The sequence below is a fragment of the Clarias gariepinus genome, chromosome 12 (assembly GCF_024256425.1).
Source record: "Clarias gariepinus isolate MV-2021 ecotype Netherlands chromosome 12, CGAR_prim_01v2, whole genome shotgun sequence".
NCBI classification, from domain to species: domain Eukaryota; kingdom Metazoa; phylum Chordata; class Actinopteri; order Siluriformes; family Clariidae; genus Clarias; species Clarias gariepinus.
This window is the reverse complement of record NC_071111.1, coordinates 7,962,341-7,978,616: the sequence shown is the minus strand read 5'-3', so window position 1 is coordinate 7,978,616 and position 16,276 is coordinate 7,962,341. Positions and strand designations below refer to the sequence as shown.

Genomic DNA, 16,276 nt, shown 5'->3' with positions numbered 1-16,276 from the left:
TCAGTTATAGCCTTCCAGACAGTCTTCAGGGCTCAGACACAGTCTATCAGTTTAAAAGTAGACTCAAGACTCTTTAATCTGGCCTACACATAATTCATCACATAGTCTTGTACTCCAGTATATTAACTGTAAATGCACCCTCCTATTTAGTGCTGCTAATATCCTGAACGGCATCTACACAAATTCTTTTCTTTTCCACCTGTTTTTCCTTTCTCTACCCATCCCAAGGCAACTGGAGATTGTGCCAGCTCCAGTAGGCAGAGACCAACCCTGCGAAGATCTTGAGGCATTGCGAGAAGGACCAGCTCCAGCAGGATTCTGCTTCATGATGGTTTGGATCTACACATGCTGCTCCTAAGCTTCTAGTAATCCAGACTCCCCTCTGTTCCCTGCACCTGCTGACTCGTCCCTGTGCTAAACTGGACTCCATGATAACTAGGACAACTTTATTGAACTTCCAGCAGCCTAACCTTATATAGCCTTATATAATTTCTGTTATCCGTTATCACCCAGATGAGGATGGGTTCCCTGTTGATTCTGGTTCCTCTCAAGGTTTCTTCCTATTGCCATCTCAGGGAGTTTTTTCCTTGCCACCCTTGGCTTGCTCATCAGAAACAATCTCACGATCTCATTATTATCTAAACACATTTGTCTCACTTATACACACCTCCATAAATTTTCTTTTCATTTTGTAAAGCTGCTTTCAGACAATGACCATTGAATTGAATTGAATTACATTTCTAATTTATTTATTTGTGAGTGAACAACACGAGTCCTACAGGTTATCTAGCATAGCATTGAATATGTAAACATTCCTTTTTACCAGGTAGTATATTCTTGCAGCTGGCGCGGTGGCTTAATATTTAGCACTGTTGCCTTGCAGATGTCGTGTATGTATGTATGTATGTATGCGTGTGTGTGCTCTGTAATGGATTGGCACTCCGTCCAGGGTGTACCATGCCTCATGCCCTAAGTGTCCTGGGATAGGCTTCAGGCCCAGACAGTTCGCCTTCACTCTATGAGCCTGTTACTGGTTCACCAGTTGTCCTTTCTTGTCAACTTTTGTTTGGTGCCAAGATCTGCTGTTTTGGAAAACATCTGCTGTTTTGCTGTGTTTTCGCACAGAACCTTACGCTTGCCTATTTTTCCTGCTTGTCAACTGTTCACTTCACTGTTGCCTAAAATTTTCCCACCCTAACCGCCTGACAGGTGCCACTCAATAAGACCATCAACGTTATTTACCTCACATGTCAGTGGTTTTTATGTAATGGCTGACCGGAGTAGAGAACTAACAAAACTGATGTTCGAGTAAGCTCAGTGTATTCCAACAAAGTCAAGTGTGGTAAGTGGGTTGTTTTTGTTGTTAGTCTTTCGACTGCTCCTGTTGAGGGGTCGCCATGGCGGACCATCCGATCCAAACACAACTTGGCACAGGTTTTACACCGAATGCCCTTCCTGACGCAACCCTCTTATTTTATCTAGTCTCAGGACCGGCGCTGCAACCAGGTTTTTTTTTTTGTACATACTGAGTGGGAATTAAACCCAGGCCTTCCGACATAAAAAAAACCCTAACCTGTGGGAAGTGGGAAGTCAGTGAGGTTGGTCTCGTATAAAATAACAATTCCAAAGTAGAGCTGTATGACACTGTAGGACTTTTATTCTCCATGCACAAAAAATGTTTTTTTTTTTTACTTTTAATGCAATTTTAATTTAATATGGCAGATGGAGAGCAGAAGAAAGCATGTGTACTTGTTAGTGTGAGGAGCTGGACTGTACACACGCACACACACAGTGGCATGCATGGAGGATGGACTAAATGTTTCTACTCGACTTCAACAACACACACACACACACACATTTGAGGGGGATGGGAGAAAAAGTTAGGCTTTTTAGGAACTTCAGAACAACCTTGGCGCGCTGAAAGTGTACACCTCGCGCGCGTGAAGAAGCTGTTGTAGATCAAAGATATCATGATCTTTTCATCTTTTCATGTACTCAGATGTTGCGTGGGTTGAAACTTTTTTCTCTTATTTTTTTTTTTTTTACTGAGAAAAAAATCTGGGGGGCTGAACCAGCAGCCTGGGGATCGAGTTACACTCTCGGAGGCCAGATTTTTTCTCTCCCTCTCTCTCTCTCTCTCTCTCCTCCATCCGAAAGTGGGGGATGGTGCTGAAGCCATTCTGTACTTTCTTTTCTTCCTTTTTTTAACATCCTGAGGACGTCTTACAGTTAAAAAGTGCATACAATTTCATTTTTTCTTTCTTTACGCACCGTTTTCACGCACTGAAGCCTTCGCGTTGGAGTGGAAAGTTTTTTTTTTTTTAATCGCGGGATATAATAAAGAAAAGGACAAGAAGACATTCCTGGAAGTTGTGCGGATAAAAAGTAATCCGTTATTATGTGAACAATCCTGGAAACATGGTTTCGGAGTTGCTTTCTGGAACCCTTTCGGCTCGCGGGATGAATTAACGGAATTAACGGACGACACCAACAAACAAAAAATTCCAGTTTAAAAGCAGTTGTTTTTGTTTTTGCTCTCCAAAATGTCTCCCAGGTCTATTGTCGGTGGATTTGGGATGCTTTGGGTTTGTTTTGGCTCCGTGCTGGCGAGCCAGGCCGTGATGTTCCCCCTAAATGAGAGTTTGTCTAATGAACACTGCAAGAAAACGACGACTTGTGAAGTGCTGAAGTACAATACGTGTCTCGGGTCGCCCTTGCCGTACACACACACGTCTCTGGTGCTGGCTGAAGACTCGGAGACGCAAGAAGAGGCTTTTGAGAAGTTGGCCATGTGGTCTGGTAAGAGTTTATATGTATAGAACATCAACAGTAATAAATATATAGCCTACACAGGCTATATATATAGAATGTGTGTGTGTGTTTAAACACACACAGCTACACACACACACACATATATATATATATATATATATATATAAAACTCTATATATATATACATACTGTATATACTGTGTGCATGTATATATGACTCAATTCAATCAATAAGTCAATTAAAGTTCATTTTACATTTTGTTACAATTTTGAAGCTTTAAAAGAGTGGTAATGATTATTTTTTTCTCACTTAATTACAAACATTAAAGCAATATCTCAAAACCATAATATATACACATATATATCTACAACAGTATGTGTATGCTTTTATTATAATGGAAGTTTTCTTATTAAATAAGAAACAACCTACAAATATACATTAGGTGTGTGTGCACGTGTGTGAAAAATAAAACCCAAATGATTTCTAGAAATTCCTAGACAAACTCTACCACCCCAGTGTTTACCTTGTAGTGTTTACATCACATTTTGCTTGCAACTCTCTGTACTTTGTTTTTTAAATTATATTTGCAGTTCTAATGTGTGTTTTGTCTATTATTTTAAAATTATTAATGTAAAAATCTATTAATCCATTTAGGAACTGCTGTAATCCAACTAGGGATCGTGCAGGCCAATGGTGACCATCTTATTTTCACGACCTTGCATTCACTATGGGTAATTTGGTTAGTTAACCCACCAAGCAAGGGGAGAACATGTAAACTCCATACACACAGACCCAAGGCGGGACTCGAACCCAGACCCTGCAGGTGCAAGGCAACAGTGCTAACCACCTAGCTACCTAACAAGCTAGCTAATAGCTGTTCATTTGCATAAAACATTGAAATGTGTTGGATTTCCTGTTCCTGAATCCCTCTTTAATTACCATTAGCACCCATTAATGATCCATTCCACACTTGTTCCTCCTCATTCACACTTCAATCTTAAAATCCTCAGGATTGTTGTACGCATGTTCATGACACTTCAGGCCCATTTCGCCACACCTGTGAGAAACAGCTCAGTTCTCTTTCTCTGCCGAGTCTCTTGTATCTGTGTCTCTTCACTCTATCCTACAAATCATATTTATATCAATACTTTTCCTTAACGAATAAAGGAAGTAATTGGGCAGCATGATGCTCCAGTGGAAAGCACTAGGGTGAAGGGCTTGAGTTCAGGTGACCGTCTACTAGAAATGGTAATCAGCAGTCACCTTCCGATACGACATTATCACGATACCTCAGTGCCGATCTGATAAAAATTGCACTACTATAAGTAACAGGATTTTATAAATATCCAGATTTGTCTTACATTTTCCCAGAATTTTAAACCTCTGTTTTATTGATTGATTAAATGTACCCCGTTCCTTATAGCCTAAATTTTCTCCATTAAAAACCAAGTGCAGCATTTAAACAACACATTTAACTTCAAATAAAATTAAACACAATGCTACATTGTTACTAAGCATAAACTGATCATCATCTCTGTTATAATGATTATTTCCAAACAAACTTGTGTACAAAATAGTTCACTCCTACCACACAGAGTTTGGAGAAATGGCAGATCTGATCTTTTAACGTGAGCATTTATTTTGATAATGTAAAAATGCGTGTCTGTTGCACCCCTCGGAGGCTTCTGCGCTCGGAACTGCAATGTTTATATGTGATCCTGACGTCCGAGCATCGGTCACGGCCAGTTAAACTGAAGACCAGCTAACTGAATTCATAACCATCTCTACTGTCTACATCCACTGTTCTCTTCTGTCTGAGTGGGTTCCTCTGGGGTTCTCCAGTTTCCACCTCTCCCAGCATGCAGTTAGGCGGATTGGCTATGCTTTAGGTGTGAACGAGTGGATGACTGGCGTCTATTCAGGGTGTATTCCCACATTTCACCAGGTGTTTATGCCAAAATCCACACAAACCCTGACAAGCAGTTATTAAAGATGAATGAATTTCTGTTAATATTTGAAATTTGTTTGCTGGTATTTGTTTTTAGTTCTTTCTATAGGGCTGTATGTCATGGTGATGTATTGATCTGACACTGAGTACAAGATTCATGACAGATTGTTTTATATGCTCAGGCGGCATTCGACATGCTTCCGAAACTCAAATCACATAAATCTCGACATCTGTGTGTGTAAACTCCAGAGTGGGATAAAAAAAACAAAAAAACAAAACATGCTTGCCTTCACATTTGTCTTTTGTTAGCTAAGAGCTAGCCGGCTAACTGTGATGTATATACTGTATATTTACGGGTGGGTGTTCAAGTTTTTGCTTGTGAGGAAATTTCTGGTGATTGTAGGCGTAAAAACAATTGCCGTTTACAGAAGACTTCGAACACAGTACGATGATGAGCCTCTTAGCCGCAGTAAAACCTTTTAATGATGCAAATATTTTATAGAAGTCTGTATGTTCGGGAATGGGGATCCTGGCCGAGGTGGCTCGGAGCACACAGTAGACGTTCCCATGACCATTCGGCGGGTGAAATGCCTGATTCTTTAAAATCGATGAATAACTTGTCGCAGACTTGCAGAAGAGACACACCTGTCTAGGGGATCTGTACACACAATCATTCACCAGCACTGTTAAAGGAGTTCCTTGGAGGCCAGCGTTTCACTCTTGATGTATGCAGTCTGATCATGGCTTCGGCAGACTGATAAATCTTTCTCCTTCGATGGTGTCCAAGCACTAGTGTATCGCTGGTATACTGTATGTGAATTAGTGTAGCAGGGGATCATATAGAGAAGTGAAGGGAGTTTTTACTCTCATAGCTGTGTTCTGTTCTGCCCTACAAAAAGTCCAGTGTTCACCCTTCATATTTACCTCCTCCTAAGAGTGAACTGTATTTTCAGCAAATACTGTATATTCAACAAGCGTATGTATATCTGTGTGTTGATCGATCCGAAGTTAACTCTAGTACACATTAGACATTATAATTCACTTAAAGGTAAGAAGTGCTTTGTTGTTTATGGGAGATGAAATAAGCAGCCATGTTGATTTGATGTCACTTTGCTGACCTCAGAGTTGAGAAAAGCGTTCCAGGTTTCCAGAAGTAGGAAGCTCTTTTTTTTGTCCAATCTGGTTAATTTGGACTGATGAAAGGGGGACAAAGCTTAGGTTTGTAATATTTTATACAACAGTATGACTGTCTGGAAACCTGAGATGTTGTTTCATTGTATGAGCGAGGTAGCCACTGGTTTAAGTCCTTCATGGAAAAACCTTGCTTGAAATGCTGTATTGTTGCCCGGTTAGAGTTTACATTTCATAATCTGAAGATTGAGACATAATAACTGATAAAGGAAAAATAAATGATCTCCACTGACGTATTTTCTCCTTCAGGTCTGAGAAATGCTCCTCGGTGCTGGGCGGTCATTCAGCCATTACTGTGTGCTGTTTACATGCCCAAGTGTGAGAACGGTAAAGTGGAGCTTCCCAGCCAGACCCTGTGCCAGGCGACACGCCGACCCTGCAGCATAGTGGAGCAGGAGCGAGGGTGGCCCAACTTCCTAAAGTGTGAAAACACAGACAAGTTTCCCATCGGTTGCCCGGTATAAGGCTTCCTGATGTTCCTTTTGCGCTAAAGTTTATTATTATATTTATTCCAAGTTTGCTCAACATATAATTACATCTTTGACCAAGTGACTCGAAAGCAACTGTCTTTCTTTCTAGAATGAGGTGCAGAAAATCAAATTCAATACATCAGGACAATGTGAAGCTCCTTTGGTCAAAACGGATATCCAGGCCAGCTGGTACAAGGATGTGGAGGGCTGTGGGATTCAGTGCGACAATCCGCTCTTCACGGAGGAGGAGCACTCCAACATGCACGGCTACATCGCCATCTTCGGCTCAATCACCCTGCTGTGCACCTTCTTTACACTGGTAAGTGAACTAGAGTAACGTGTGAGGTCAGATACTGTACGACAAAATGCCTAGATACATTAGGATTCTTGTTGCCCTTGCACCTTGTAATTCTCTTTTCATTAACATATATACAAAAATGTGTTTTTAAAAAAAGGATCATCTATCAACATGTTTAAATTAAGATACTGTAATTTCAACTCCTACAAAATGTGTAAGGCAGCTTAGTGGTCAGCACTGTCACCTTGCACCTTCAGGTCCTGGGTTTAATTCCCATGTCAGCTTTGTGTGCATGGAGTTTGCATGTTCTTCCTGTGCTTGGTGGGTTTCCTCCTGGTTCTCTGGTTTCCTCCGACAGTCCAAAGACATGCACATTAGGCTAATTGGCGTTCCCAAATTCCCCATAGTGTAAAAAATGTGTGTGTGAATGTGGACAGGGGGTCCTATCACAGTCGTACACAAATAGGAATAAATACAATGGTCACCCATTGGCGTCCATGGGTCCTAATTGGAGGTTCCTAGATGAATGGATGGATGGATGGATGGATGGAAAAGTGTAAGTAGAAGAACAATAAATATTGGTCAGTAATGGTAGTTTTATCTCAAAGTCTTTAAATCGAATTGTGCACATTTACAAACTTCTATTTTTTTGTATTGTAGTAAAACAGATGTAATATCAATGTGTAGAAGCTACACATGGCCAAAATATATTTTTTTATTGTCCAGTGGGGGCCAAAAATATTAAGACAAAATTGGAAATTCTATATTTTAATGACATTCTCATTTTTTTTTAAAATAATGACTTCATATCAGGATAATAAGAATAATTTGCTGCAACAATCAATATGTAGTTTGAAGTCCTTTAAAGCCTGCTGGCTTGGAAATGGAGTCAAAAAGACGTCTGCAGTCCTCTGGGGTCACTCAATCCGTGCCTGCTCGATCGCTTCCTGAAGATCATGTAGAGAAGATCCTGAAGATTTAAATAAGATATCACTGACTTATCACTACCTGGGATAACTTGAACTAATCCTGTACAGTGCGCCACACTCTTATCTTTGGTTACCTCTTTCCTACAGGCCACATTTCTTGCCGACTGGAAAAATTCCAACCGCTACCCGGCTGTAATCCTTTTCTACGTCAACGCCTGCTTCTTCGTGGGCAGCATCGGGTGGCTCGCTCAGTTCATGGACGGAGCTCGCAAAGAGATCGTGTGCAAAAGCGACAACACCATGCGGCTTGGAGAGCCCTCGTAAGAAAGAGGATCAAGAAGATTGTTAAGAATTTACTACTTCACAACATGGTGATGATTTAGGATTTTTTTTTTTTCTCCTGCCTCCAGGTCGACAGAGACGCTTTCGTGCGTCATTATTTTCATCATTGTGTACTACTCCTTGATGTCAGGGGTCATCTGGTTCGTTATGCTTACCTACGCCTGGCACACATCTTTCAAAGCCCTGGGCACTACGCACCAACCTCTGTCTGGAAAGACGTCCTACTTCCACCTGGTCACATGGTCCATCCCGTTTATCCTCACAGTGGCTATACTGGCCATTGCAGAGGTAAGGCTGCTTATTCCTGTTGGGTTTTTTGTGTGTGTTGTTGGTGCGCCAGTCACTTCACTGGATGCTACAGTAGTCATGAACTCTGCTGAACATTACACAGGTCGATGGAGACTCTGTTAGTGGGATCTGTTTCGTTGGCTACAAAAACTACAAATACCGTGCCGGGTTTGTTCTGGCTCCAATAGGTGTGGTGCTCACAGTCGGTGGCTATTTCCTCGTAAGAGGTAAGATGGTAAAACAGAAAGACGCGGTCTTTTACTTCTTGATTAATTTTAAGACGTAGTTAATTGCGTTGTTTTTTTTTTCCAGGGGTCATGACATTATTTTCCATCAAAAGTAACCATCCAGGACTGCTGAGTGAAAAAGCAGCGAGCAAAATCAACGAGACCATGCTGAGACTCGGTACAGTCGTCTTCTGCATGGCACTTATTTGCATTTTTCACAAAGGCTTTTTACAGACTGATTACTAATGCATGTTTTTGGTACGATACCCCTAAAGGGCAATGTGTTTAGGATTGATTCATCATTTCATGTAGCACTTGTTTTCGTTTCCATAGCAGCCATAAAAAGTTCCCGAGTGTCACTGTTCATGGGTTTAGGTTACCGATTAGATCACTGATGTCTGTAATGTTCTTTATAACATTAGCAATTCAAGTTTAACTAAAGTAGCTGCAGTAGTTACTGTGGGTGGAGTTGAGGTGCTGTTGAGAGAAGCAGGTTTTATTTAATGTCAGGAGATTTCTTTTATGCAGCTTTAAGTAAATTATGAGGGGCGTTCAAGTCAAACTGGGACATGTGCTGAAATTTCTCATGAATGAAGGCATTTACACAAGACTATATTAAAAACATTTGAATAGTAGCAACATTTTAAAGAACGCCGTACATCAGTGAATGACGTCGTTCTCTCCTCTGAATATTCCTGGAGTGGAACACCTGATTCTTGTAAATCGACGGATAACTTGTCGCCAACTTGCGAAAAAAGACACATCTGTCTGTGTGAACTCTACACACCATCATCCACCAACACCACTTGCACATTACAGTCCTGACCTCACTCCAAGCCATTTCCACATGTTTGGGGAATTTAAGGAGTTCCTGGGAGGCCAGTGATTCAGTTGTGAATCAGGCTGATCATGGCTGATCAGGGATACTAAGAAAACCTTCTACCCTGATGGTGTCCAATCACTGGTGAAACACTGGGATTATATAGAGAAATAAAGGGATATTTTTACTTTCACAAGTCTTGGTTTGACTTGAACACCCCTCGTATGTTTCGCTTCTACGATGCTGTAGTTCCTCCTTTTGACCTTTCCAGAACACAGTTTGATTTGCCCTAATAGGTGTAATTAACTGGTTGGTATCAGAGAATTTTTACCTTAACTTCATGAGTATGAAACCAGAACTGTGAATCCATTTCTAATTTTCAGGTTTGTTTTTTTTATCACGGTGCTGCAAAACCCATCCAGAGGACTAAATCCCTTTTCTCTTCCTCTACCAGGTATATTTGGTTTTCTAGCATTCGGTTTTGTTTTCATCACTTTCGGATGCCATTTCTACGACTTCTTCAACCAGGCGGAATGGGAAAGGAGCTTTAGGGAATTTGTGCTGTAAGCTATTTTTTTTAAATGCTTTTAAATATTTGTTCATCCACTATTATTATTTAATAGATACGTTTAAAACGATTCAGTTTACAAAAGTACTGTTTGTTCCAGATGTGAAGCTAATGTCACTATAGCACATCAGACTAAAAAGCCAATCCCAGAGTGCACCATCAAAAACCGGCCCAGTCTGCTGGTGGAGAAGATCAATCTGTTCTCTATGTTCGGCACCGGCATCGCCATGAGCACGTGGGTGTGGACCAAGGCCACTATACTCATTTGGAAGCGCACGTGGTGTAGGTAGGTGTATTTAAACGGTGTCTCCTTTTAAGTGACCCTTAAAGTGCATTTTATAGTTGGAATTATACTGTAACTCCCAGGAATTCCCATTACGGGATGTCTGCTGGAAGTTATTTGGTCTGTGTTTAAATTCACTTTAAACGCCTTTCCTGTAATCTAAGGATAATTGGGCGCAGTGACGACGAGCCGAAGCGCATCAAGAAGAGCAAGATGATCGCCAAAGCATTCTCGAAGCGGAAGGAAATCCAAATGGATCCGGAAAAAGAATTGTCCTTCAGCATGCACACGGTCTCCCATGAGGGACCTGTAGGTAAGTACAGCACCACCTGCTGGACATGTGGAGATAAAATCAGATCGTGAAATCATGATCATGAAATAGAAGAAGATTTTTTTAAAAGTAAATGACAATGTAAAAAAAAGATATAATTATGAAAAACACTGATGGAATCTGTCACATTTGCATAGCGGGTATTAACTTTGAACTGAATGAGCCGTCCATGGAAATGTCCTCCGCCTGGGCCCAGCACGTGACAAAGATGGTGGCACGGAGAGGTGCTATTTTACCTCAGGACATCTCAGTTACACCCACTGGGACACCTGGTGAGCACTAACGGTCTTTTTTCAAAATAATTGATCCAGGCACAGAAGGAATAATTTCAGAAGAAAACTTGGTGATTAACAATGCCTTTAACTTTCCTGCATGGGTTTACACATAAATCATTTATGAACCATAAAATCTAACTATAATCCTCCATAAGTGGGAATAAATAACACACGTATTAGGGATCTTTGTTTGAATTTTAACAAAATACAAATACGTTCACCAGTATTTCATCAATCCATGACTAAAAACGTCCACATTAATGTAAATAATTAGGGAAGGGAGTGCTGTTGTACTGAATATCAGCATGGGCGTGTTGGGGCTGTAGGCATCTCAGCCGTGCTGATATTCATCACAACAGCACTCCCTCTTGTGTGACATTGCTTTATTATGTACACTAAAGTGGACGTAAAACACCTGGGACATGGAGTGATGCATATAGTTAAACGTCCCAGTGCTGTTATGCTCTATTATCACTGCTCGTTGAAACCCCTCTTATCGGATTATTCAACTGAGTGATGCAGGTAATACTGCTAACATTACCTAACAGTATACCGAAAATCTATAAGTTTATATTAAATGATTCAAATCTGAAGACCTACCATGTTTAAGATGTTATATTAAAATGCACAGTTTCACCAAAACACCAGTGTTACTTACAACGGTGCCTCTTTGTGCAGTGCCTCCTCCTGAAGAGCGCAACAGACTGTGGATGGTCGAAGCCGATATCTCCCCTGAGATGATGAAACGTAAAAGGAAAAAGAAGAAGAGAAAGAAGGAGGTGCGTACAGTAGTGCCTGCTCCAGAGGACGTGAATTCCCGTCACAGAGACTTCGGTCCCAGCGCTGTCCCTCGCCTCCCAAAGCTCCCGGCGCATCGCAGCCTCGTGGCTAACCTGTGGGACCGCCAACGGCAGCAAGAAGAGAACGTCCTTCCAGGGTCCTTCCCGGAATTCCGACCTTCATGTCCGATTCCGTACCAGGAGAGATACGGAGGGCTTGGATATGTTCCATCGAGCCAGCGCAGCAGGGAGCCTGGATTTAACCTCGCCAACCCACTGACGCTAAACCAATACGAGGGACGGGGTCAGTTTAAACAACCGGCCTGGCAGGCTAAAGGATCTAACGGAGTGTTTCACTATTCAGGGCAGGAGATGCCTCCGTCAGTGGGGGGTGGCAGGACAGGCATAACAACACCTCGATCAGAGGCCAGGAAACCAGTGACCGCGCCAATCCACTCCAGAACCAACCTAATGGAGGCAGAACTGATGGATGCTGACTCAGATTTTTGACTTTGCCCCGCATTAAGTAGCTCTGAGGAATTTGTTCACAAAGTGCTGGATACTTTGCACCACAAGTAGACAGAAACATGTAAGACAGGTTTCCTGTCTCGGTGCCTATACTCGTATGTGGAGCTCTGTGACTGGTTGGGGATTTATTTTTTTATTAGACACAGACTGAGCGCGACCATCTGTCCGTTTTGCCATCAGTAGTGCAGAGCTAATGCTAAGCTAGTGGATTGGACCTCAAGTGCATCTGCGCCATGCATCTGTGTTTGGTGAGATGAAGCTGACTTAAACAAACCAGCACTCCTAGGGTAGAAGGAAGTATGAACATCATTCTCAGAAAATGTACGTTACAGTTGTGAGGTCACATGAAGTATTGCTAATTTAAAAATGATTTGACATGATAATTCACGTTACTGTTTGTGTGAACTGCGTGGCAGCTTTGCGATTGCAAATCAGTACACTTGGTATCAGGCTGCGTACAGGCCACTATGCTATGCTAAAGGAGCTTGATGCCACAAGGTAGGTACAATCGCTAAGTTCACACCATACAGTACAAGGAAAAGGGCTGCTGCATTAGATATACATTCGCTCATTAGGTTTATGCTTTCCTCCAAACTTACTTGGAATTTCAATCAATGCCTAAAACCACCGAGCCTCCACTCACCTACAGAGGTCGTTTAGTGTCAACATTAATCTGAGCTATGGCACTTTTAAGTTAATGTGTATGGGACTGGATCATAACACCGTCATATATACAGTATGGCTCAGTCCTCTGGTTTATCCAGTCTTGGCTCATGGAACTGATCTCAACAAAGGATATTGTAAAAAAAGAAATTTGTATTCTTAAATATTATTTTTATCTGTACTTTCATATGAAGTTGCCTGGTGCAGCTACGAACATGTTTCATTGTAGATGTGGGCTATGTGAACACAAGGGCATTTTTAAAGAACTGACTGTAAAGATGATGTTATCAAAATTGTTTGTGTTTGTTGTGTTGTTCTGCTTCTGTTCAAAGTGATTGCTGTACAGTTCTATCAGAAAGGCTATGTTTGTATGTTAGCATGTAGTTTCACATTTTGACCTTTTTTCTTTTGTACATACTTCAGTTTCACATTGTGCTTTGGCTCACTTTTGCATTGTATTTGTACGTTCATTTTTCTTTTAACACAGAATGTCTTATATTTTGGATTTGACTTGTGCACATTTAAGTTTGAAATTGCATATGAAATTAATTCGGTTTTTATCACTTAAACAGTTAAAAAATTAATTGATTATGAATAAAAAAATTAATTAAATTTAGATATGCAATGCAGACAGCTATATTCTAGAATACAGCAACAAAAGCAAATAAGAACAAATACAAATACAAATTCAAAAGTTGGTAAAGTAAATCAATCCATTTTAGCTTAATAAACGAGGTCCAACATTAAGAGATTATTAGAACCTGAATTTGATCAAATGTGTCTAAAATCTGTGGTTGTGCTTCAAATTTAAAAATGATGTGCTGTACATCTGAGAATTTCATTTTTTTTAAAACTGAAATTCAGTTTGCTTTAATTAAAGGCCAAAGCTTCATATGCAATTTCAAAATAAAATGTTAAAATTGAGAGGGTACAAACATCTTTCCATATGTAATATAGAAAGAATTGTTGTATACTTACCTGTACTTACTAACCTCCATGCAACGATGTACTGTGCAGTATTTTCACATCAGCAAAATTAAGCTTAGAAGATATGGTCATTGTTTGCTTGCTGCAAACCATTTTTTTTAACCTATAAAATGCAAAATTGTTAAGGTATACATTATTGTTTTTTGTATAGGTATCTAAAAAGGGTGTTCAAGTCAAACAGAGACTTTCCATTTGTAGAGCACGGTTATGAGAGTAAAAACTCCCTTTATTTCTCTATATAATCCCCTGCTACGCTAATGCACTTATCTCATTATTTCACTAGTGCTTGGACACCATCAAGGTAGAAAGTTTTCTCAGTACGCCAAAGCCATGATGATGTTTGCTTCATATTCAAAATGCTGGCCTCTTAGGAGCTCCTTTAATAGCCCAAGCATGTGGAAATGGCTTGGAGTGAGGTCAGAACTGTATGGGGGGATGTGGCAATAACTCCCAGCCGAATTTCCGTAATGCATCTCTTCTGCAAGTTGGTGAAAAGTTTGTTTTCAAGAAACAGGAATTCTACTTGCTGATTGTTCATGAAAATTGGACTTTGAGCCACTTTTGCCATGATTGTCATTCACAGACATACAATATTTTTTAAAACATTTGCACTTTTCAAATGTTTTACTGCGGCTAAGAGTCTTATCACAATACTGTGCTTGGAGTTTTCTGTAAATCGGTTTTACACCTTCATTCATGGTTCTGGTTTGACTTGAACGCCCCTTGTATAAGAGATATACATACAGGTAAACAAAAAAATGCTGTATACATTTTTGAATGACATGGTGAATAAAATAAGGTATATTATTGTATAAATAACTGGGATAAGCCTTACTTTCCACCAACATATTGTGGTTTCGCTTAGATCTTGATGATTGTTTAATGGTGTCATTATTAGTATTTTTCTGTCTTCTTCATGGATTGATATCAACATGTAAACTATCTGGATGATTTAACAGGTGCTGTGATTGATTCTAGAGATCTTGGTGGGGTAAGTTTGGAAAGTAAAGTGATAATTTTTTTTTTTATCAGGATCAGTTTGTAAAATATTTTTTATTTACCTACAGTACAGACTACCGCCAGCCATGTGGGATATACTGTACAGCTGCAAAATCCTCTGATTTGTATAAAACTGACTCAATATATGATTTTTAAGCTTGTTACATGGTATAGCCTTATGTTAAATTATGTTTTTCACTTTATAGCCTGCAAAATACTTTGAAATGAACTTAAAACTGTATTTTGCGCATTTGTTTATAACAATAAACAAAATGTATTTGACACTGTATCTCCACAGTGAGTAAATATATTTTTATTATTTTTTGTCAGTTGTTTTCTTTACCTTTTGAAATATATCAGGTAATGTTGTTAGTATGTCATCCAACTAGAAAAATGCATTGATGGACTATAAGTATTCATACGTTTGTATGTTTAAAAAGACTAGCATAGACTAGACTTAGCATTATTAACTGTCTTGCTTGTGTTAGCAAAGAAGAGTGTGAGCATTTATTTCAACGTTAACACTTTCAGTTTTATTTATATAGCGCTTTAGATACCTATGGCTACACCTAGCTGTAACGATTCAGGATATTTATTATTTACTTTAGGAACACATTTAAGGTTAGTTTCAGTGTCAGGATTGAAGATTAGCTATGCAGATTAATAAATATGACGATCCTGTGAGAAATACTCTTAGATTAAATTTGTGTAACGCTTTATAACTACCAGTTAAGATTATAAATAGAATTTAAAAACGATTTAAGCAATCCTGCACATTGTATGCATCTTTGGTATGAGTTAATACTTTTCCCAAAAATCATGCCAGAGGTTCTTATTTAAGTCAGTCTGCTAATGGTAGCAGTAAGATTATAAAAATCTCATGAATCACAATACGTTAGCCTGCTGATTAGTGTTAGCAATAAATATTGTATACATTTATGAATATAGCCTCAACATCTTAATCTGTAAAAGTAGGTCATTTAGAATAGATAGCTAGTTTTTGATGGGAAAAAAGACCTATGTGTTAGGTTTAATACTGTATGATACAATAGCTATGTAAAATCATATTAAGCTAAATACAGCCGTGGCCAAAAGTTTGGAGAATTACAAAAATATTAATTTCCACAAAGTCTGATGCTTCAGTGTTTTTTTGTACTGTAATTGTATTCTTTTTGTCAGATGTTACTATAGAATACTGAAGTAGAATTACGAGCAATTATTAAATATCAAAGGCTTTTATTGACAAGGTTTATGTAAAGAATCAATATTTCCAGTGTTAACCCTTCTTTTTCAAGACCTTTGCAATTCGCCCTGGCCTGCTGTCAATCAACTTCTGGGTCACATCCTGACTGATGGCAGCCAATACTTGCATAATCAGTGCTTGGAGTTTGTGAGAATTTGTGGGGTTTTGTTTGTCCTCCTGCCTCTTGAGGATTGACCACAAGTTCTCAATGAAATTAAGGAGGCGTTTCCTAGACATGGACCAAATATTTACTTAGTTATACCTTTGGCCTTATGGTAAGGTTGATGGAGCGTGTTACTGGAAAAGGCATTGTTCATCACCAAGCTGTTTTTGG

The 16,276-nt window shown here is 39.6% G+C and overlaps 1 protein-coding gene across 1 annotated transcript; it reads left to right on the top strand.

The window, feature by feature from the left end:
- The first annotated feature begins 1,872 nt into the window (after positions 1–1,872).
- smo (smoothened, frizzled class receptor) lies at positions 1,873–14,976 on the top strand. The gene is made up of 12 exons (XM_053508682.1): positions 1,873–2,799; positions 6,162–6,370; positions 6,492–6,701; positions 7,757–7,929; positions 8,020–8,239; positions 8,343–8,466; positions 8,552–8,644; positions 9,741–9,849; positions 9,955–10,140; positions 10,302–10,450; positions 10,606–10,740; positions 11,422–14,976. Exons 1-12 carry the CDS (start codon positions 2,544–2,546, stop codon positions 12,030–12,032), a joined length of 2,475 nt encoding a protein of 824 aa, XP_053364657.1. The 5' UTR covers positions 1,873–2,543; the 3' UTR covers positions 12,033–14,976.
- Positions 14,977–16,276: the final 1,300 nt, after the last annotated feature.